Genomic DNA, 24,717 nt, shown 5'->3' on the forward strand with positions numbered 1-24,717 from the left:
AAACGGGGACGAGAGAAGAGAGAAAGTGGAGGTAGAAAATAAAATATGGATAACACCATAGAATATACCAGGAAAGAAGTACAGACACATGAAGGAAGGATAGAGTGGATCTTAAGTAAGGTAAAAAAAAGAAACACACATTCGAGAGAGGTCATGGAGAATTTCCGGGTGACGTGGAGTATCATAATCGCTCCGGTAACCGGTTCGGGGAAAGTGCCTGAAGGAGTCGGGGGCACCGGGCAAGGCTAGAGGCAGCTGTAAACACAATCTCCGCTTCTCTTTGCTACCCTCCCGTGTTCCTCTACTCCTCTCCGGTGCTCCGGCTCCTCCTCCCGGTGTCTCCTCCCCGTGCTCCGCACATCTCGCGAGCTTTGCGCCCGCTGCTGCTGTGGGCTGTAGTTCCTGCTGGTGCTGAAGCCAAGATCCTGAGTCTGAGCCCCTGCCCCGGTACCACCCACCGGCTGGCCATGGCCCGACCCTCCAGCCGCTGAGCTCGGGGCAGCCCCACTCGCCACACACGGACCGGCGCCCGTCAGCCACCCCGGGAGGAGGCAGCCCCGTCCCTGCCAGTGACAGCTCCTTCCGGAGCGCCGGGCCTCTGCCCCCGGGGAGGTGGGTGCCTGCTGCGGCTCTCACGTTGGAGCCGCCCGGCGTTTTCCGAGGGTCCGGGTCTCGGGGGTCCGTTGTGCAGCCCCATGGCGTCTGACAGCGACGCGGAGGAGTTCTACGATGCTCCTGAAGATGTGAACCTGAGCGCCTCCCCTGCCGTGTGAGTATTCAAGAGGGGCACAGCCAGGTGTCATGAGGACAGCACCCATGGGACCAGGGAGCAAGAGGGTAGCCAGCAAGGCAGGGTACCACTGGGGAACAGACATGGAAAGAAACCCCTCACGTCCAGAAATGAGACCATTTGAGGGATCCCAGGGTTGCAGACTAGGGTGGGTACCACTGAGAAAACATCACAGGGTCGATAAATATTTGGAGAAGTCAGAGGAGTACAGTGGTTTAGAACACACCTAACGGCAGTCAAGGATCAGCGGGGGCGGAGGGGCAGTCAAGGATAAGCCCCACTCGGGCAGTGGGTCAGAAAACGATGGGTTCAATTGGGGGTCGATCAGGAGAGGTACCACTAGGGCGCAGTCCAGGCTAGCTGCTACTTGGGTGCAGTCCAGGCTAGCTGCTACTTGGGTGCTGTCCAGGCTAGCTGCTACTTGGGTGCAGTCCAGGCTAGCGACTCCTTGGGTGCAGTCCAGGCTAGCGGCTACTTGGGCGCAGTCCAGGCTAGCTGCCACGTGGGTACAGTCCATCCAGGTGCCACTAAGGTGCAATCGAGGGTAGGCATCACTCAGAAATACTACAATGTCTGGGACCAGTGGTGGCCCTATTCACAATGACGGGCTGCTAAGCGTATATTAGGCTTGTTAAATGGTATTGAGGTTTTTTTTGCATTGTCATTCAAAACATTTAGTTGTGAGTCGGCTTCCTACCTTGAGGTAATAGTTGTATGTGGCTTTATGTGGTATATCAATACAAAGAGTGTGAATAAACACATACATAATTTGGAGGTAGACTGTGATGGTTGCCACTTGAGAAACAGTCATGGTTGAAGACCATTGTGTACAGGCAAGGGATTTCACTACCAGGATTCTGTCAAGGAAAGATGGTGTTGGGAAGCGGTCAAGGCACCCTGCCCAAGAAGAGCTGGTAAGAGAAGGCTAATCATAGCAGGAGAGATCTCGAGAGACCCTGGCTAGCAGCCGTTGGGCAGGCTGTGTGCCCGCAGTATGCCTTTTGGGCAATTACACAATGCATTTTCTGAAACAGAGAATTCCACTCCTGGCTAGTGTGCAACCGATCAAACTTCAGATCCTGGGGACCAGGGAAGAGAAAGCACTATTGAGGTATTGCATCCATCCTTGGTCACCCCATGTGAGTTTAATTGGAGCTCCTACTTCTCCTCATGGGCATGGGGAATAGAGTGCACTTTGAATGTATGTAGGAATGCATGACTATTCTTTAGCCTTCCTCTGTACAGTGGCCAGGGTTGATCTCCTTCCTTGGAGATGATGCACAATCTTGCTAGTGTCAAAAAGGGAAATCTTCTTCTCCTCGGTAGTAGGTATAGGTAGGCTCCAGCCTTCTATACATTGAACACGCGGGCTGGTGTGACACATCTTAGGCCGTTAACTTTTTGGGGAGTTTTATATAAGGTGAACTCGACCGGAAGGTATCGAAGCGCTTTAGATGAGCACCAGTTACGCTACAGACAGACACATGATTTTTTTTTTATTTTAGGCACGGGGAGATTAAGTGATTTGCCCAGAATCACAGGATTTTAAGCGTCCCTGTCGAAACTCGAACCCGGTTCCCTAGCTTCGAGGTCGACCACTCTAGCCATTTGGCCACATTCTCTCCCCAACTTCTTCAAGATTGTAATGAGAAACAGACATATTACACGTTGATATCTGTTATGCGCAGGGCTTTAAGTGGGTCGGGTCTCACTGGGACTGAGCACTGGCAGTTTGTTTAAGGGGGCCTCAAAACGGGTCTCTATCGTGCTCTATTTTGGGCCCTGGCGGTTTTTCGAACAGCAGGCACATTGATGTGCGCTTGGTGAGCGTTGTAGGGGAAGGGAAATCCTTTAAAGAGTCATTTTCTCTCTGGATTTCCCTTCTCTTTTTGAATCTCAGGAGCAGCAACATTGTCGTGGTGTCACCAGGCCTTCAAGTGGAAGTGTTTTCAATATTATATACAAGCCATAGTTGCTGCTTATTTATCTTATGCAACTAACAACCATTGACAAAGCCAATAGATCTGACTGGTAGGTATGATGTGAATTGTTGTATCATATATCTGGACGCAATGACAGGAACAGCAAAATACAAGTCGGGTGGCACACTGTGCTAAACACAGATTTTTAGCTTATGTGTTTTTAAGCCACACCCTTAATTACATTGACCACGCCCTTTTGATAGACACCCCCCACAACATTTTTTCATCCCACTTAAAGCCCTGGCTGTGCGATCACTTCATCTACATTCACTTAGACTTCAGAGTCTAAAATCTAAAAGTTAATTGAATTTAGTAAAATTGACTACAGAGTAGTCAGAAAGTAGTCTGCAATCTCTTTCTCATTGCTTATATATGTTTGGGAATAGTCCCACCCAGGGTTTATGGAACGCACATAGACTAAATTAATTTTATGTGTAATTTGGTAATATAGTGCACAGTAAACAACGTTTACCACAAATCATTTTCCCCGCAGGGAATCATCACGGTCGTTACAATGACCAGGTTGTGATTCCGCATACCATTACTCCGCAAGTCGGAACATCGACTTGTGGAGGGGGGGGAGAGGTGTTGGATTTAAAATCCAACACCTTCCCTAGTGTCCACACTGACTGGAGTTGGAATAGTAAATTATACTATTCCAACTTCCAGCACCCCCCCTCCGCAAGTCGTTGTTCCGTCTTGCGGAGTAAAGGTATGCGGAATCACAATGCGGTAGTTGTGAAGACCGCGTTGTGATTCCCTGCGGTGAAAATGAATGCGGGAAAGGAACATATATTCATAGTGCACGCTCTAGGGCCCCTGTACTACACAAGTCTACTTCAACTTTGTGGTATGCATAGAGAAAGATGTGGGAATTGCCTGGCCTGAAGATTACTGGCATTTGGTCTTGATCCTTGTGGCAGCGGGCCACACACCCTGTAAGAGCAACATAACATGTATTTGTAAAGCCCACATTCACCCGGAGGTATCTCGGCGCTGAATAACAGATGTTTATTGTTATCCAACTCAATGGTACTCATTTTATCGACCGCAGATGGATGAAAGGCTGAGTGGACCCGCCGGGATTTGAACCTGTGACCATGAGGTCGAACACAGGCCCTTCAAGTGGATGCATTAGTCCACTGAGCCACCAGACCCGAGTAGTAGCCATTTTTTATATGTATTGAGTGGTCAATTATCCAACCCTCATGAAAAACGGGATTGGGGCTCATTTTCTGGGTAGCCTCCTGTACTTATCGTTTTCTCAACTACGAATGCTTCCATAAAGGTTTGACTCACCCTGCACCGTTAAATACTTAGGGCTTGATTATCAACTCCGGAGTTGTTACGAACTTCTAATGTGAACTGTTTAGGGTTTAATAACTCGAGTGTGAGAACAGTGAATGACTGGAGTCAACAAGTTTTAATTACTGTTACTACAATTATTTGATTTCTTATGGTTGGTGACTGTAGATGAAGCTTCTCTGAAAACTGACATTTGTGACTGCTTGCATTTCAGGAATTTTTATTGGTGACAGACACAGCCCATTCTTCCCTTGGGCGGAGGTGTGCACTCTGTGCAGGCTTACCAGAAAGTGTATATTTTTCGTGTTTACCCAAGAGTATTGCTTTGCAAAACGATTTGAAAATATATACCTAAAAAAAACCACTCTAAATTGTGATAAAGCAACATTTAACCAACGAGATAGGCGTCCTTTGCCCTCAGAAAACCAGAAAAGGTTGATTGGCGTTCCTGTCATTTTATATTGTATTCTCTTTTCATGTTTAGAAAAATGTAATATGTACTACGGAGCAGGAAGACGCTTCGCAAGTTCAGTTGCATTTGCTAGTGAAGTACATTGTATGCAGGAGCTGTGTTGCTTACGCGTAAAAACATCATAGGCCTGTGTAGTGTGGAGCTACAGGCTATATGATTCAGTGTTTCTCCATCAGCCCATTGATTGATTGAGCCATACTGACTGGTATCAAACAACAAAGATGACAGTGCAGGAATTGCTCCCTGTAATCGTTTCACCAGCAGTATTTTTTACTATTATAGTTTAATTACCAGAGTTCACCTGTTTCACTGTTCGTTCAAGGGACCTGCTGAAACATAGTGAAAGTATTTTTAGGTCTGGCCTTAGAGACCACTTTAGCTGTTTCTTTAGGCTATTGCTTTTCTAAAAACAAAGTATACATAACTTAGTTACAGAGAAGGATATTTGCCTAGCCGACATCAGCCATTTGTCTTTTAAATTGTAATTCACATTTTGCTTCCACCCACCTCAGCATATACAGAATGGGGCAGTGGTTCAGTCCGCTTTACCCGTTGCTTCCTTTCACTTTGAGTGACTGCGCAAAACCTGTGCATTTCGTTTACATCCGTTTAAAAGAAATTAATTTGTTCAGTGGAAAGCTGATTTTAAGTGTGCATGTTTCTTTTTAAATTATATCAGCTTTCAGTACTGCACATTTGCAAGCAAAACAGCTATTTATTTGACTTACTCTACTTTAAAAAAAAAAATGTTTATGGTATAGTGTTTAATTGACATTGGGATATTGTAGCTGTCTGTCAGTTGAGAGCTTCGTTAGACAAATATTTATTCTTGATTTCTTGAAAAAACAAAACACGCATTGTGCATCTGAAAGGATTGTTGTTACCAAAACATCACTAGCAAAAGAGCTGTATTTGTTTGTTTTTTTAATGATTTTTTAAAATTGAAATTATACGGTGGCTCTGTATAAGTGGTCTCTTGTTTTCTAATGTATTTATTAGTCTTGCAGTCTTACATAGAACAAACTAGACTGCAAAGGGTATCTAAGCGCTTTGCAGAGCTCAACGGAACAGTGCATTAGCAGAGTTACACTGGAATTTTAGCCAACAATACAAGTTAAGTCTGACGAATTGAGGGCATTCAGCATGCATTCGTAGTTAACAGTTCATAAACAGACGAACTTCATATTTTTGTTGTTGTTTTTTTGTAAAGCTGTGCTTTTTTCTATACTGCCGTGCCTAATGTAAGTAATACTGACCACGTGTAGTTGTTTTTTAAGGAAATTGGATCAGCACATCCATTTACAACATAGTGGCGCTGTTCACACTAATCAGCTGGTTGGGATAATAGCTGCGAACGTTGTTGAAAGCCTATTAACTGTTGTCAAGGCCTAACTGCTCATTCTTTATTTAGATGGCCGCAACAAACTAAACATGTTTGGAAGTGCAGCTGTCAGACAATTTAAAGCATGAAGGTGTCTTTACAGTATACAATGAGCTCGGTGTATTCAGTGGCGGAATTACAGTATGGTAGCTCTTCCCATTTATTAGTTTTTATCTTTAACACATTCCATGTCTTAAAGTACTGAAGACCTGTACAGTGTGTCATTTAGACACCCACTTTTTCTAAACTGCATCGTTCTGCAAATCCTAGCAAGAATAGAATACCCTTTTCAACGTTTTTTTAAAATGTAAATTAAAATCATTTATACTATACTAGCAATATGGTAGAGAAGAAGGCAATGGAATGGTCACTTAAAAAGCAGCTGAATATTTTTTAGCTAAATGAAACGTAACAAATCAATGTTACATGTACCTACCTGAACATGTTGCATAGTTAAATAGTATACAATACAGCTATACAATAAATATTAGGTGGGGAGATGGTTACACAAAGACTTGTGGCAGGAATCTGTGGTAAATAGATACATATGTTGACAATATCTTGCACATAGGAATGCATTTCACGTTATAATGTATTGAAGACTTATGAGATTAGAAGTTGTGACAATGCCTGCTATTTGTAGGTCAGGAGCAGAGAGCAAGCTAGGACTTACGTTTTCCGTTAAGGCATTAATGCACGACATTTGATGGTTTATAAGGAGTGATCAATTGATGATTGAGAGGTTGGATTAGATCTTAGAGCTTCACTTGTTGCAGATGATCTTTCTGAAATCAGTGGTGCAAACTTGTTTAGATGCATGGTCATTGTATGACTTTTGCCTCCGTGTGATTAAGTTCCCCCAAAAAACATACAATGACCTTCTTGTTTAACATGTACATATGAAAGTAAATCTCCATGTGGGCTGTAGCAAGATTGTCAGTTTGTCCTGGAAGGTGGCTGGTTCTGGGTTAGCTTTGGTCTCTGAAGCCACAAAATACATTACTCTTGTTTTGTCAGTATTATCTTTTTCGAACATCACAAAAGAGTTCTTTGAAGACTGAGCAAACCAGTGTTTATATTGTAAAATAGGTATGCAAGTTTGTACACAGAGATAATGAAAAACTGGTCCGTGAGAGAGCTTGAAAAAGACATTGATGCCAATCTAGAATGTCGGCTCTGTGGCCAAACAAATGAATCTATGCTCCATTTGCAGTGTGTTTGCTCAGCCTTGCTAGTACAGGGACGAAGACTCCTATGACCAACATTATGAACCTTGCAAATGAGGTCATGTCTACCTGCTGTTATGACATTACTGAGTGGAGTTCCCATGCAATTGGCCTGTAAAACAGTAAAATGTCTGAACATAGCAGCTAAGGAGTTGGCAAAAAACAATATCTGACTTTTATCGTGTGTCTCAATTGGAGACTAGTACATTGGTGATCCGTTCCATGTTTTATAAGCTTTTATAATGTGATATACATTGAAATTGCACGCCCCTCTACAATTGAAGTCCTTTAGATTAAAAGAACTGTATTTATTTAGCACATATATAATATAGTAAAACAGACTTTATGGCAGAATTCATGCACAGTACATATGCACCTTATTATCATTAGGAAAAAGGGGTTTCCTGTGAAGTAGACCTTGGTCTTTTTTTTTCGCCTTGCTGGGTATAGCTCTTTAGCTTATTATGATATTGTGCACTGACTGACTGTGTTTAAACCCTAATATTTGAATGGATTTCTTGTATTATCTAGGTAATACGTTAGAAGTTGCTTTTATGTGCATGCCATGGTTTTAATTAGCAAATTAGACGCACTGGATGTCAAAGTTTTGAACTACATATTCAGACTTTAGAAATACCAGAAAATAGTGCCTCTTGAGAGGTCAAATGTTTTTTAACCATACCGCCTGAGTGGTGACTTAGTATATGGGTAACATGTTAGAAATTGCTTTTATGTGCATGCAATGGTTTTAATGATCAAACTAGAGACACTACATGGCAACGTTTTGTACTACACATATGCACTTTATAAATCCTGGAAAAAAGGGTACCCTGAGAGGTTGGCCTTGGTTTTGTTTTTGCGCAGGGAGCAGCTTAGTAATACATTTTTATTAATGAAGTTTTATTAAGCACAAAGCTAAACGAGATATTCTGTATTGATTTCTTATCTTTTTGAATTGTTTACAGTGTTTACATGGTCAACTCTTTACATTTGTAGCTGCGTTGCAATATTATGATAATTAGTATACTTTTATGAAACTGTAATTGTTTTAACTATGCATGAATACACTTTACCTAGACATTGATGCAGCAGGTTTATAAATACCTAAATGCTTTCAAACATGTAATTTCTTTATGGTCATTTAATAAGAATGTTTTTCTTTTTGTTTAATCTGTTGCCTGGTACATGAGCTTCTGTCCGTGCTTGCCTTTGATAGTTACTTGCACTTTTTAAAGTGGTGCATGCTTAAGTATGTGCGGAATAAGACCTTGCTTGAAATATTCATAGACAATGGTATTGCCCAGAAGGTGAGTTGTGTTAAGCACTGTTCAGTATTTGCTTCTGCTGACTGCTCAACATATTGTAGTTTAGGACATTCCTAATGTGTGATCAGCATGTGCAAAGTCCTGATCACTGTCCTGCCAGTGGCATAAGTACATCTTTAGTAAGGTAATTAGTGAACTGTTTAATTGCAGGAAACATGATGACAACGTGATTTAATATTTTTCTGCTATAAGGTTCTATATAATGCAGTGAAGGAAGTAATCCTACTTGAAGAGGTGCATGTTTTATTATGAAGTGGTCACCTGAGATTCTATATAGTAGATGTAGGACCTTTCATATCCAGACATTGGTTTCTTGCAGTCTATAGGGCATCTTGCTATATTGTGCAAAGCTGTGCTAGCATAACATCGTGATTGGGGGAGGTTATACAGTGTTTATTATCACGAGATGCCAGTTTCACTTTACATATATTCCTCACTATGGAACCTAAGTTATTTCGGGTGGAAGAGGCTGTAGGAATTAAGTGATGAGTGTGAAGTCAGCGTGGTGATGCATCCTGAATAGATGAGCGTAATTGTTGATTTTAAGATTTTTTTTCTTGGCTGTTAATCTTGGGTCTGTTCTACAGTATAAGTTTTGTAGTGAAATCAGTCAGGATATAATCTATAGATGGAATGGAACCAGTGTGATGGGCAATTGTTTTAAATGTTATTGGAGGTAGTAAAGGGCAAACAAAGGGCTATCCTTTAGGTCCAGCAGCAATGCCATGCCATTTTGGCCGTTTCTCTCTAGAAGAGTTTTCAGCGAGCACCAGGTGACATATTAGAGTACCCATACAGCTTTTTTCACTATTATTAGGCCATTCCATTTGAAATGCGACAAGGATTTGTCCTGCCCCCTCCAGTTATTCATTTTTTTTAATGTTTGAGCGCTATGGGAAGCATTGCCTTCCACTAGTATGCGTGCAATGTGCAGCTGCACCTCACGATTAATAGCACAGATGCCCTTCTGAAGTTTGCTCAAGGATGTCCTGTATGAAATTTAAACTTTACTCTCAAAAGACCGAACTTTCCTATTGTTACCAGACAGCTGCAAGTTACTCTCTCCTGAATGCATAGGAAAGGTACAACTCCTAAGCATGTTTCCCAAGATTGTGAAATCAGCCATATTTATTAACCTTCTTATCAAAGTACTCACAAAATGTGCTAGAATTCTACCAAAGTTGCTCTGTTATTTCAGAGCCTTTATCTTTGGAATTATATCAGTGCCATTGTACAGACACTGAAGGTATTTTGCATAAAATACCATACTCGTCCCTTCAGCCAGACAGGTCAACCAATCAAGCATTTGCAATGCAATAGGTCTCACATTTACAAGAGTTTGAGCTATTGGCATTGTAAATGACAATGCCTTTAATTTATGTTTTGGTTTTTAAAACATAAATAAGCCACACCTTACAAAATAAATGTGCGGACGCCATTCTGGAACGTAAAGCTGCCTCGTCTTTGAAAAAGAACATCAAGAGGGGCTTAGAAACATTGTGTTTTAATGGCGTGGCTGCCATTTTTTAAACAAAACCATAAACAAAGATGAAGCGCTGCGTCGCTGCTTAAAAAATAAAAAGCAGTTGCAGATTGCAGGAAAGTGTGTCCTTTTTGCAGGCAGGTGAAAAGCAGTTAACAGAATAGTGCTCAAAGGCTGTAATTAAAGCTTACCGGGCAACAACACATGTAACAGTGGGTGTCCTCATGGGAAGTTACAAATGAAGACAAGGTGGTACTAAGGAGGGATTTCAAGCCTAAGAACGAATCAGAAGCCAGCATTTACCAAAGACAACAACACAAGCCAATTAAAAATATGGGTGGAGAGTGGGTGGAGCTTGAAGTCCATACCTAAATACAGCAGGCCTCACAGGGCAGCGCATGTGGCTGCGCAGGCTCGACCTAAAAATGTAACAGTATTACTCACATTCTAAACTCCATAAAAAAAGGTAACACTTGAACCTGGCTCTTCTTGCAAAAAAATGTGTTGCCCATACAGACAAATTCACCTTAATCACACCTTCTACCTTGCACAAAAACAGAAACTGGTAAAGATGTCAATCCAAGAACCAAATATAAACCATTTCTCAAAAGCCTTTGTTACAGTTTTTTTTCAATATAGCATACACTTACTCAGGGAGTGTATCTAGGATATGCTATTCTCTTCCAACACTCGTAAGACTAGCTTCCTCATTGCAGATCTTGAGAACCGTTCTATGTGGTCACATTTTAACCGGTCTTAACATTGCTCACTTTGTTCATGCCATTTAGGTTACTCTGTTTATCGTATAAAACGATCACTGTTGCACTATTGCTGACCTTGGTTGTGGAAAACCTGTCATTTGTACCACTACTAAGCCCATTATGTCAAATTGTAAATACTAAACTGCAAACACTACGGAGAGGTTCAAGTGACTTCCATCTATGCATCAGTAAGACACTAACTACACTCCCACCCAGTCTTCTTCCCTGTAAGGTCTATTGTTCTGCTGTTCTCTATCATGTTTTTTATCATTGCCCACTACAAATGTATGTGTTTTAAATGTTCAAGGGTTATGTTGATGCCAACCACAAATGTGTACATTGCTCCCACTTGTAAACTAATGTATTTATTATTTAATTTAATTTTCTCTTAAAGATGTTGAGCAAGTTCTTTTAATTTTAACTTTTTTGTTGTAAATAAATGTCACTCTTTAGGGCAGGTTTCTCCAATGCCTAGCTCGCGAGCTAACAGCAGCCCTCTAGCTACCTGTGATTATTGCACTTGTGGGCAGCCTAGCCTACTGCTTTGAAAGCTTTTGCGTGGTTGAATTTATATCAAAATTAAAAAAGACACAAGTGTGTGTATTTTCAGAACTTATAAGCTGATATTTGGAGAAAAATTGTTGGATTTTCAAAATGTGTTTACAACTATTATTTGAGTTGGAGAGATGTAATACTCATATTTATACCTTAGTGCCATGTAGATGACAGGTATGAGTTGCATGTAGTACCTATTTAATAGTTTAATTCAAATTGTCAAAGCCTTTTTTACATTCCTGCTGGAAATCCTCCCTAATGCACCAATGTGTTCACTACTGACAATCTTGAATCGGGTAGTCACTATTACATCACTAGTATTAGTAGCTTGGGATGATTGTCATTGAACAGAAGTAGCACTTGTTACAGAAAAAGTTGGAGAACACTGCTTTAGGGTCTAGCCACTATATCTAAAATTCTAAAATTAAAATAGATAAAACATAGGCATTCTGATTGCAGAGTGCCACATTATAGTTTAGCACTGTAATTAGTATAGCCAGTGAAAACATAAGGAAATGGTATAGCAACAAAATAAGCTCTATGTATAGGAAAAGCATTAGCTTTTTTTTTGTTTTTTAAGTTTCAACAACTTTTATTGAGTTGGTGCACAGCATTACAATCCAAAAGGACACAAGTTCAAAGTCTAATCACAGGTATTAATAATATGTGCAGTGCAATATGCTGCTCAATTCTATAACCCAACTAAACTTACCCCCAGCCTTAACCGTCATACAAATGCAGATGAAAAAAAAGAAAAAAGTTAAGCAGTGCAAAGAAGTCCAGTCCATTGCAAGATAGTCCTTTCGCATACATTAATATACAGTAAAGCATCACGTTCAGCATATGGTCCCAACAGAAGTAAGTGGCAGAGCATCCCTGGTAGATCCGTGCAATATCCCCCGCCCTCTCCATCAATTCTGTTAGGTACGATTAGAAATACTGTGCCGTGCTCAACTTTGGATCTGAATTCCACTGTGGCTCAGCCTGCCAAGTCCCGACTGATGTGGTACTGCCTAAGCGGTGCGTGGGGGAGCATCAGTCCGAGGTGTAGTTTCCCCTTCCTCCTGGTTTACTGCTCTCGCAAGAAGATATGAGGTGAGTGGCCCCCAGATATCTTTCGGACGCGATTTGAGGGGAAGTGTATCAGCGTAATGATGCATGTAATCCTGCCATGTGGACATTGTGTGGAGCAGAGCTTTAAATTTAGGGACGCGGCCTCTTCCCCACTTACACGCCACCTGTCGCCTCGCCAGTAGTAACCCCATTGTTAGAAACTTCTTGTGGATCGTATTGATGTCCTGGATCAGGCCCAGGAGGGCCGCCAGCGGACACGGCACCATAAGGGTGCCAATCCTGCTCGATAATTACAGAAACGTCTGTGTCCAGTATGCCATCACCGAAGGACACTCCCAAGCTAAGTGTAGAAAACCTGCCCCTTCTTGACCACATCTCGTGCATGCGTCAGTGTCCCTTAGGCGAAACTTGTAGAGCTTAGCTGGAGTATGGTGTAGGCGGTGCAAAAATGTAAAGTGAATGAGACGTAATCTGCTGTTGCCAGTTATTGCCTTCGTTTGTCTGCAGCAGAGTTCCCATTGTTCGTCTGTCAGGGTCATGTTCAGATCTGTGTCCCATTCCTGCCTGGCGCGAATGGGGCGCGAGGGCGGTGAGTTTTGTGCGTGCTGATAAAGAAGGGAGACGACATGCTGAGGGTCATCAGCTTGTAACAAGGCATGTAACGGGGCTAAGGTATCTGGTTCTTCCGGAAAAGCAGGTGTTACTGCCTTTACACTTTGCCGAAGGCGGGTATATAAAACTGTGTTCATTATCGTTAGTTCACAACTCTCAAAGAATTGTTCTTTAGAGCGAAACTGCCCACCCACATAAAGGTCCCCCCAGGTACTATAGTTAAGTTTCTCAAGCATCTTCCGACAGATCCCTTCATAGGTGACCTGTAATAAAGGATTCTGCATCAGGGACATCTTAGGAGAGTATAGCATGGGTACTTCAAGCCGACGAGCTATGCGGTGCCATGCTTGAATCGTACAGTCTACCGTGGACGGATCCCGATCCTGCGCCTTCACTGCGGTAAAGAGATAGAATGTCGTGGGTGTCGGGGCCATATAGCTGTCTTCCACCGCCAAATGCGGCATAAAGGGCGGCGGGTGAAACCAATAAGTGGCAAAATGAGCTCGCGAACAATAATAAAATATTTCAAAATTAGTGACGTCATATCCGCCCTGACGATATGGCAGCATCAACGTGACCAGGTTTAGTCGAGCCTGTTTCCCGCCCCATAGCCTCGTAAGCTGAGAGTTAAGGGTGCTGAAGAAGAAGGCCCCAGGATGATAGGGTATATTAATGAAGGGATACAACAGCTTCGGCAACAGAACCATCTTTATTAAGGCGATTCTACCCGCCATGGAAAGCGGGAGACGTAACCATTTAGTAATGGTATCCGTAATTTTGTCAATGGCCGTGCCATAATTTAGACGCATGAATACATCCTTGCCTCTAGTGACCCGTATTCCAAAGTATTTTTTTCTCATCCGTTTCCCAGACAAGGGGATAGTCCAACTGGTGAGGTGGGGTACTGTCCGTAAGAGGAAAGACAGCAGACTTCGACCAGTTAATTTGCACCCCAGAGATGGCCCCAAGTTTTGTTATCTCGCGAAGAATGGGGTTGAGATTGTCATGAGGCTTTTTAACGTAAAGCGTCGTATCATCCGCATAGAGGGAGATAAGAATCTGTCTGGATGGGAAAATTAATGCTTTGTCATTATGGTGTTGCCGCAGTTTAGCCATCTAAGGGTTCAATGGCTAGGGCGAAGAGGACCGGGGACAGCGGGCAGCCCTGCCTTGTGCCTCTAGATACGGTGAAGGGAGAGGATTTGGCCCCATTCAATAGCACCGATGCCACCGGATCTTGATCTAGCAATTGGACCCACTGGAGGAAAGAAGAGGGCATCCCCATATAGCTCAGTGTGCCTAGCAGGTAAACCCATTCCAGGGAGTCGAAAGCTTTGGTAGCGTCGAGGAATACAGCCACTGCCGAGCACTTAGGGTCGATGTCTTGCAGTACCGCAGCCAATGTTCTAAGATTGTGCGATGTGGCCTGACTTGGTATAAAGCCCGCTTGGTCGGGCAGCACCAAGCGTTGCATTAACAAATTTAGCCGGGTCGCCAAAACTTTAGCTAATAGTTTAGTGTCGCAATTTAAAAGAGATCAGGACGGTAGGACTCACAGTAGAGTGGGGGCTTCCCCGGCTTTAATAAGGAGGTAATAAGCACCTCTCGCATCGTCACAGGCAAACTCCCTTCTTCCAATGCTGTGTAATATACTTCCTTCAGGATAGGGGCTAGGACGGAAACGTAGGTTTTATAAAACTCTATTGGCAGCCCGTCGGACCCCGGGGCCCGTCCTGACTTCATCTGCATGATGGCTTCAGTTATTTCATCTAGTTCCAGGTCTAGATTAAGAAATTTCCGTTGAGTGTCCCCCAGCCAGGCAGGTGCAGTATCTTTAAAATAGTCAGGTAAGTCCAGAGGAGTGCCTCTCTGAGAGGAGTATAAATGTCTGTAGTAGTCTCTAAATGTGTGTAATTGGTCAGGAAGGTTTCTATGCATGGTGCCATGTGCATCCTGCAACTCTGTCACATAGTTGGAAAATGTAGGCGTTTTAATTGCGGATGCCAGGGCTTTCCCTGGACGGTCTCACTCGCCGTAAACCCTTGCCACATAATGTTTCCCCTGGAACTTACACTCCCTATCAGCCAGGTCTCCGTACTCTGTGAGTTTGTCGCGCATGGCAGCTCTAATGTCGCTCCTATCTGGATCCGAGCATAGCTCGCTCTCTAGGTGCTTAAGGTATTTTTCCATAGTGGATAAGCTAGTGCGCAGCAATTTGAGAATACCCCCACCCTTGGATATGCACCAGCCCCAAACTGTAACCTTGAACGCCTCCCACACTGTTGTAATGCTAGGGACAGAGTCCAAATTCCGGTCAAAGAAGTCTCGAATGTCTTGTTCCAGTTCAGTCTTAAAGACTGTGTCTTGGAGATGCAGCGGGTTGAGGCGCCAGCTGTTATATGGGGAATGAGTGAGGGGCACATGCAGCACGGCAACTACCGGGGAATGGTCCGAATGAGTACGAGCCAAATGCGTCACCCAATCCAACCAATGTGCCATGCCCGTAGTCATGAAGAGGTAGTCCAATCTGGCCCAGGATGAGTGGAATGCTGTGAAGTGTGGTCCCTCTCTCTGCTCTGGGTGTTTGTACCTCCAGGAATCAAGTAGGTAACCATCATTAATGATGTCATGTAGCGCTCTCTGAGTGTTCGTGTAGTGTGTTGGGGAGTCTCGAGATCTATCCATGGGGGGGGTGCATCACTGTATTAAAATCTCCACCCCAGATAACATAAGTAGTGCCAATCTCCTGGATTTTGCTCCAGAGGCGAAGAAGGGCGTGCGTATCATCAATGTTAGGCCATAATAATTAGCGAATGTTACATTATATGAACGGAGCCTACCCCAAATCAAACAGAATCTACCCTCTGTGTCAGTTTCTGACCCACAGGGAACAAATGGCACCCCACGTTTGATCAAAATAGTTACTCCACAGGAATATGTAGAGTATGACGCAAAGCATCGATGTGCGGCCCATCTCGAAGCAAATAGGGGATCTGCACTGGGACTCAAGTGTGTCTCCTGTAACATAGCCACACCAATGTGGTGCCTGTCTAAATAGCCAAGAATCTGTCGCTTTTTCCTAGGATCGCTGAGACCTCGAATGTTCCATGATGCTATTGTAATAGTGCGACATTCCACCTTATATGATAGTCAATGGAAACGTTTATGGTAGAAATCTCAGTAGACTGGACAAACAGTAAGACGGTCATAAAAGCAAGACCTCCCCTTCCCATAAAAAACTTCATCATAAAATTATTCATACCCCTTTCTTACGTAACCGTTGGGGGAACGCCCACGTAGGGAACCCTCTAGGGGCACATGACCCGCCCTCTCCCCTCCATTCTCTCACCCACCCACTGCACCACCAGTAGGTGTGCAGCTACAGCGGGACAGAGGTGAGTAGCCGAACCAGGCATCATATCTAACAATAAATGTGAATATACATCACCAACACAGCTCAGTCCGTTAGGAATCGGGTAGCAATGTAAAGATCCGCAAGCACCAATGACAGGTATATAGTTCAGTTCGAGTCCAATCGGAGTGAAGAGGATCTGCACCGATCACGTGGGCCTGAGTCGGTGGTAGCCGAGCGGCAGTGGCGTCGAAAGTAGTCCTCAGCCTGCTGCGGGTTCAGGAAAAAGTGCTGTGATCCATGATGAGTTATCCTGAGCTTTGCTGGGTACAGCATGGCATAGGGGATTTGTTGTGACTGCAGTTTTTTCTTAACAGCCGCAAATTTCCGTCTGGCATCTTGCACCCCAGTTGTAAAGTCCGGGAAGAAGGCCAGTGTTGTGTTGTCATAGTGAACCTGTTTCTTTTCCTTGGCAAGGCGCAATTCCGCATCCCTGTCACGATAGTTTAAAAAGCGGGCTATCACCGGGTGCGGCGGGGCCCCCGGCGGTGGGCGAGCCGCTAGAGATCTATGCGCCCTCTCGACTGTAAGGTGCGCTGAGAAGGATTCCCTGCCAAAGAGATCCACCACCAATTGCTCTATGAAGTCCTCCATACCCCCTGTGTTTGTAGTTTCTGCCAGGCCAAGGATACGAACATTGTTTCTGCGAGACCGAGCCTCTAAATCCTCATATTTTCCCCAATTACTTTAAGTAGCTTGTCCATTTGCGACCTCTGCGTCCTGCTTGTCGTGGCACCATCTCCAAGATCTGATATCCTTGTCTCAGCCTCTTTCAGACGTTGGTCGTGTTGTCCCAGCTTTGCGACTACTGTGTCCATCTGCGTGTTCATTGTATCTATTTTAGCTTTCCAATCCTCTTCAGGCACATCCGTGACTTCTGTGTCTTCTTGTTCCTCTGAGCGTGACTTGGGAGGCTTTGGCGTCTCAAATGGGATTTTGGTTTGTTTGGCATCAGTGCGTACCATATCTCTGGCTCGTGAGCGAAAGCAGAGGAGTACAAGAAAGTGGCTAGAGGGTCCCACCTCACAGGGCAGGCAAGTGCGATGAAGACAGAGAGGCCAGAGAGTCTATCTAACGTAGCGCCTTGTGCGTAGCAGATTTGCCACGTGGTCTAGAATCTCCAATGAGGAACAGAAAAGGACTCCGGCTCTTCTCTGTGCGCAGCAAGTAATACAGGGCTAGATAATGACACAGCCAAAGTCTCGGGCACCTGGGACAGGGGGGTGTAGTGAAAAGCAGCAAGAGGCAGTTATAACAGGGAACACATGACAGCCCCATCGTAGCTACTCCACATGTAGCGCCATCAAGTTAACAGTATTCAGCAGCACTCTCAGTTTCAGCAAAGGTGCTCCCTCACAGTCATAAAATGCAATGCCCCAGCTGTCTCGTGTGAAGCTCTACGCTGCGTGCAATGCAGGGGACAAGCAGCGCAGCTCTTACCCAGTTAGGGGCGTCGGGGCAGGCGGTGAGTCAGGCCTCGAAGTGTTTAAGGCAGGATGTAGGGCGGCACAGGATATCAGGCGCCGAACGTGGCAGCAGTGAAATGGCGGGCGCCGAACGCGGCCACGATGAAATGGCGGCCGTCACATCCAGTAGCGGAACCGCCGCACCTGTAGTCACCACCTCGATGTACCCCTAGCGATGAGTGAGGGGGGAAGTCCAGCAGCACTCCGCCACCACGGGCCCGTGAGAACAGATGAGTATGTGGCCACTAGATAGGCCGTAGCAGCGGGCGGACTCACAGTCTAAAATAGCGGGTCCCAGCGGGTCCCTGTGATGCGGAGCAGCGGGCGTCGACGGGATCAGGGGCAGTCTGTCACGGCACCGGCACACCGCTCCACAAGTCGAGAGGCGCCGCCGTGAATCTTCAAAGCATGGGCGAGACAGTCCCTCCTCGCCAGCGAGATCCCGCCGCTCCGGGTCAACAGCCTCCACCGCCACGGAGCCGCGTTACACTGCAGCCCGCACCAGGAGACCCGCAGCACTCTCTGCCGCAGAGTCCAGCAGGCACCTCCACCGTCCCCTCGCAGGTCAGCACCAGGATTCAGGTACCGTTAGTGGCAGATGAAGATCAGGAATTGCGTGGTGAGTAGTGGGGCACAGAAAGTTAGATCAGGATGGGCATTATGTATGTTGGCAGGTTCGGCTGGGTCGGAGACTCCCGGGCATGCGGCCATAATGGTCGTGCCACCTAGCGCCCCCAGGGAAAGCATTAGTTTTTGTTTTTCTCCAGGTAGTGTTTTTCCTTGCTTATATTCTACCATATCATTTATTGAGCTCACTTTAGTCCATTTGAACACCATGGTTCTGTTTGAACTATACAGCCGTAGAAACACTGAATTTAATGTAATGTGAACCATGTTTTGATGGATTAGTAAACGTTCTGGAGCTTGAATGATAAAGTTCTCAACAAAAAATGATTGGCAAGCAGTTTAAGAGCTGCAGGTTTGGCACCGTGGATAAATGAATGACTTTCCTACTTCATTGTTTGGCACTTTGGGACGTTTCGTTTGTGCAGACAAACAAAAACGTTTGGTCTAGGTGAAATTGAAAGAGCTTTTCTCTGAAGAGAGTACTAGCAATTAATTATAAGGCCTTGAGAATGTATTTCTTTTCTCATAAGAGAAAAAACATTTGTGAGTAGATGTGAGAAAACGAAGTATTTATCGTGGGCTTATGCATGAGGATGCCCTTTATTAATTCATTTTCATTCTAGTTGAGTTTTGAACTTTGCAAGAGATTGCGAGCTGTAGCTGACCCAGACAAATGAAGATTCTCTTTAGTTCTAGGGAGTTAGGAGGGCTTTACTTGGCTTAAATTGAGATTCGGATAGTTCCATCTGAATCCCCTAGCCACCAAGTGTAATCATCCTAATGGTTGTCAGGAATTCACTTAGGAAAGTGCAGTATGTTATGTTATGTTATGTTATGCACTTTTGTATTGCGCACAGCTGCCCCAGCTAAGGGGCGTCCTGGCGCATGGCAGGCAAAGTGCAACAGATAGCAGAAACACAACAGAGAAAGAAAATTTATTTAAAAAGGAAAGTTTTCAGCGCTTTGCGAAAGGCCAAAAGGTCATCCAGTAGCCGCAAGTCCGCGGTGAGGGAATTCCAAAGTTCAGCCGCCCTAACCCGGAAAGAGCGACCCCCAGCCCGACACAGCCTGTATCGGGGGACCACCGCGAGCGCTTGACTTCCCGATCTCAAAGCGCGGGAAGGAACATACCATGACAGGAGACCATCAAGAATTGGCGGACCAACTCCCCTCAAGATCTTAAACGCCACGCACAACGCCTTAAACTGGATGCGTGATTTAATGGGGAGCCAATGCAAAGATCTCAAGACTCCCGAGACAGAGCTCCTTCGGGGTAAGCCAACAATGGCTCTCGCCGCGGCATTCTGCGCGCGTTGGAGGCGGGTGGTCTCCGCCACATTGGTCCCTACCAAAAGCGAGCTGGCATAGTCCAGGCGAGATAGTACCGTGGCCTGGACTAACAGCTGCCTGGTACCACGGTCAAAAAACTTAAGAATAGGCCTCAGCGACCGCAAGATGCCAAAACAGCAGGCCGCGATTTTCTTCGAATGGCCCTCATAACTAAGAGCAGGATCCATCCAAACTCCCAGATTCCTAAGTTCAGTGACCGGGAGAGGGACCGGCCCCAGTTCAACGGGCCACCACTTGTCCGCCCACAGTTCCGCCCTCCTGCCGACGATCATGATCTCGGTTTTCTTCGCGTTGAGCTGGAGACAGTTGTTCTTCATCCAGCTTGCCACCGCCCTAAGTCCACTCTGAAACCTAGGGGCTACCCGGTCCGCATCCCCGCTAATAGTAACCGCTAGCTGAGTATCGTCAGCATACGAGACCATAGTCATGTCCCATTGCTTGACGATCTCAGCCAGCGGTCTCACGTACAGATTGAACAGCGTGGGACTTAGCGAGGAGCCTTGCGGGACCCCCTGTCTCAGAGGAAGGAATTGGGACTGGGACGGTGGCAGCGCAACGCTAAAGAAACGATCGTTCAGGAAGGAGCGAAACCACTGGAGGGCAGAGCCACCCAACCCAATCTCCTCCAGGCGATGCAATAGGTTTGCATTACTTCTGAGTCCTAAAGGGAGGGTTCAGTGCAGTCATATATTTAAGTTACCTCAAGAAGCAATCTGCCCAGGGTTCTGGAAAGGGTTGCGTTTAATTTTCCAATTGTGCAGGACACCTAACTTTTTCCTCTAGAATGTAGATTAGAAAACGTGTTAGAAGACATCAACATATATAATCTTACATTTGAAACAAACCTATTTGGATACTTGGGGTGTTTTATTTGTTCTTTTTGGTTGCTTTTCCTCACCTCACGTGTTTGATCACTGGGGTTCCCTCCTTACACCTCTGTAGACGTCCCTTTCTCTCTCACCACCCCCCCTCCCGAATTCACCATGGCCTATACCCAGTAATTTCCTTTTAGGAATGTCCCTCTGTGCCTTCCCTGCTTTTTGCTACTCCACCATGATTGCCCTTTTGCACCACAGCTCAGTTGAACCCGAACACTACTATTTTCCATTCCATTGTTCATTCTAAATTACACTTTATTCTGACCAGCTTGACATTGACTATCTAAAACATTGATTAATGTTTTCAACCCAGCGTTTTTGGCAATTATTGTCTCGTTGTTGGAGTATTTCATTATCACTACAATGCCCAACTGAAGGATTCTCTCAGCTTTTTCATCTCACCCCAACTCCGGGACATCATCAACGCCTCCTTCAACACCGCCACCTTCCCGGAGAGCTGGAAACACGCCGAGCTCAGCGCACTCCTGAAGAAACCAACGGCTGACCCCACCGACCTCAAGAACTACCGCCCCGTCTCGCTCCTCCCTTTTCCTGCCAAGGTCATCGAGAAGACCGTCAACAGACAGCTTGCCGCCTTCCTCGAGACGAACGGATCCCTCGACCACTCACAGTCCGGCTTCCGAACCAACCACAGCACCGAGACCGCCCTCATCGCAGCCACAGACGACATCAGATCCCTGCTCGACAACGGGGAAACTGCGGACCTCATCCTCCTGGACCTCTCCGCAGCGTTCGACACTGTCTGCCACCGCACCCTAGTACAACGCCTCAGCAACATCGGAATCCAAGAGAAGGCACTGGAATGGATCATCTCGTACCTCTCAGGAAGAACACCGTTCAGATCCAAGGCCTCTGAAGTCATCTGCGGCGTACCACAAGGATCATCACTCAGCCCCACCCTCTTCAATGTCTACATGAGCCCCCTCGCAGCCATCGCACGCCAACACAACCTCAACATCATCTCCTACGCCGACGACACCCAGCTGATCCTCTCCCTCACAAACGACCCCGCTACCGCCAGAACCAGCCTACACGAAGGGATGAAAGATGTCGCCGAGTGGATGAAGAACAGCCGCCTGAAACTGAACTCAGACAAGACGGAAGTCCTCATCCTGGGATCATCACCCTCCGCCTGGGACGACTCCTGGTGGCCCCCTGCCCTGGGCACCGCTCCCAAGCCAACGGACCACGCACGCAACCTGGGCTTCATCCTGGACTCCTCCCTCTCGATGACCAGACAAGTCAACGCCGTCTCATCTTCGTGCTTCAACACCCTGCGCATGCTCCGAAAGATCTTCCGGTGGATCCCCACCGAAACCAGGAAGACGGTCACCCAGGCACTCGTTACCAGCCGACTGGACTACGGAAACACCCTCTACGCCGGAACCACAGCCAAACTTCAGAAAAAACTCCAACGCATCCAGAACGCCCCCGCACGACTCATCCTGGACATCCCCCGACACAGCCACATCTCCGGACACCTGAGGGACCTGCACTGGCTCCCCGTCAGCAAGAGGATCACGTTCAGACTCCTCACCCACGCACACAAGGCCCTCCACGACCTGGGACCCAGGTACCTCAACAACCGCCTGACCTTCTACACTCCCACCCGCCAGCTACGCTCCGCCAGCCACGCCCTCGCCGCAGTTCCACGCATCCGCAGAGCCACCACCGGAGGAAGATCCTTCTCCTACCTGGCGGCCAAGACATGGAACTCCCTCCCCATCCACCTCCGGCTGACCAAGGACCACCTCTCCTTCAGGAAGCAACTCAAGACCTGGCTCTTCGAGCAGTAGCAGACCCCCGCCCCCCCAGCCCCCCCCCCCCCAGCACCTTGAGACCCTTCCGGGTGAGTAGCGCGCTATACAAATGCTATGATTGATTGATTGATTGAGCTTTTTGCAGCCTATTTTACTGCCTTGTTGCCTTGCATTTTGTAAACATCTCCTGATCAGATCTTCTAACAAGGGGTTACAAGAGATAGGCGGTCTTTTGTATAATGGCTTCTGGGAAAATAAGAGAAGGTAAAAATGAAAGGTATGGAAGGGAATGTGTTTTGAGAAGACGCGTTATAATTTCAGCAAACAGATTATTATTAAAGTCATACCTTCGGTTGACTTTCCTTGAGCCTTCTTGGCAGTATAACAATATTAAAATTAATTACTTGCATCTTCGTTCAACTCTTGTCCGGCTTACATTTATGTAGGCAGCAGATGAGTTCTATAAAGTAGGTGACTGAAAGGATGTTTCTGAATGACTTAGGGTGCAATTGTTGGCTTCTCTGTGGGGAATAGTCCAAAACATTAATCATGCCTTGAATTCCTCTGCTGTATCAATGATCTTCTTTCTCCCAGATCTTTCTATCTCTGCTGCTGACTTTGTAAACATTATCACCTTATTGATCTTAAATGCTGTTATCGTTTGTCTATTTGTATAGCGCACTAATCACCCATGATGGTATCCAGGCATTTGAGCAGGTGTGTAGGTGACTGTCCCCTCAGAGTAATTCGAAAAGCCAGGTCTTCAGCATCTTGCAGAACTCAAGATGTGAGGAGGAGGCTCTGATGTGTTGTTGGAGGCTGTCCCATGTTTTTGATGGGATATATGGAAATAAACTACCTCCTTGTTCTGGTCTTGTGAATGCTCGGGAGGTGTGCGAGGGAACGTGAGGCTGAGTGTAGGTGTCTGTTGGGGTGGTGAAAGTATAAATGCGGTTGTTGAGGTATGTTGGGCCAGTGTTGTGTAAGGCTTTGTATGTGTGCATGAGTAGTTTGAATTGGATGCATTTGTGAATGGGAAGCCAGTGGAGTTGTCTGAGGTGGGATGAGAAGTGGGTTTGACGTGGGAAGTCAAGTATGAGTCTTGCAACTGTGTTCTGGGTGGTCGGAAGTCTGTCTAGGAGCTGCTTAGAGATTCTGATGTAGAGTGTGTTGCCGTAGTCGAGCATGCTAGTGATGAGTGCTTGCCTGACCATACATCTGCAGTTCTGTGGCTGCCACTTGAAGTATTTTCGTAGCATTCATAGGATGTGGAAGCAGGAGGCGCTCACTGTGTTGCCTTGTGCGGTCATGTTCAGCTTGCAGTCCAGGGTGATCCCCAGATTCCTGTCGTTGTCGGTTGGTGTAGGTCCTAGCTCTGCCAGCTGCCATGTGTCGACTCATGGGGCGGCCTTGTTTTGGAAAACGAGTACTTCCGTCTTGTCGGAGTTGAGTTTGAAGCCGTTGCTTCTCATCCATTCTGCTACCATGGTGATGCAATTGGTGAAGTTGGTTGTGGTTGTCTTGTCCATCAAGCAGAAGCTGATTTTATGTGTCATCGGCATAGGGGGATAACGGTGTTGTCTTGGGATCGGATGATGTTGGTGAGCCGTGTCATGTAGATTTTGGAGCTGAGGGACAATCCCTGGGAAACTCCACAGATCAGGTTCTAGGTCTCGGATGCGAAGGGCGGTAGACTGCCTCTTTGCATTCTTCCGGTGAAGAAGGAACAGATATGTTTGAAGTGCGGGTGCTTGGATGCCGATCTTGTCGAGTATTCGGACGAGTGTGTTGTGGGATACTGCATCAAATGCTGTGGAGTGGTCAAGCAGGATGAGGGACGCTTTTACTCCTTGGTCCAGGATGGTCCGAATGTCATCAGTGGCTGTGATGAGTGCTGTTTCAGTGCTGTGGTTCTTTCTGAATCCTGATTGGATGTTGGCCGGTCAGTGGTGTAACTTATGTTGACTCATTTTGTCTTCTACCACTTCATCAGCAAAGTGTCTCTCTTGCTTTTGTTCTTTCCAATATCTAATTTTGAATTCAAATTTTTTAAGCAAGCTACTCCTCTGGTTGCCCTCTGGGACCTTTGGTGGACCTCCATTGCTCTTTTCAATATTTGACTTATCTAGGTCCTTTACCTTTTCCTTTAAACACTCATTTATCCTACCCTCCAAACTCCACACTTTATCTTGAATGCCCTCTAATGTTCACCCTACATCTCTTCCCTATTTCTCTGT

At 45.8% G+C, this 24,717-nt stretch overlaps 1 protein-coding gene across 2 annotated transcripts in view; it reads left to right on the forward strand.

Annotated features, from left to right (window-relative positions):
- The first annotated feature begins 350 nt into the window (after positions 1-350).
- WDR44 (WD repeat domain 44) overlaps positions 351-24,717 on the forward strand; it is a 543,349-nt gene continuing 518,982 nt past the window's right edge. Inside the window, exon 1 of one of the 2 annotated variants that reach the window (XM_078688542.1) lies at positions 351-769. In XM_078688542.1, coding sequence (XP_078544668.1) covers positions 696-769 — 74 coding nt within the window. In that variant the 5' untranslated portion in view covers positions 351-695. The remainder of the gene's footprint in view (positions 770-24,717) is intronic. The other variant, XM_078688543.1, reaches the window with a different exon arrangement.

The sequence above is a fragment of the Lissotriton helveticus genome, chromosome 4_1 (assembly GCF_964261635.1).
Source record: "Lissotriton helveticus chromosome 4_1, aLisHel1.1, whole genome shotgun sequence".
In the NCBI taxonomy this organism is placed as follows: Eukaryota; Metazoa; Chordata; class Amphibia; order Caudata; family Salamandridae; genus Lissotriton; species Lissotriton helveticus.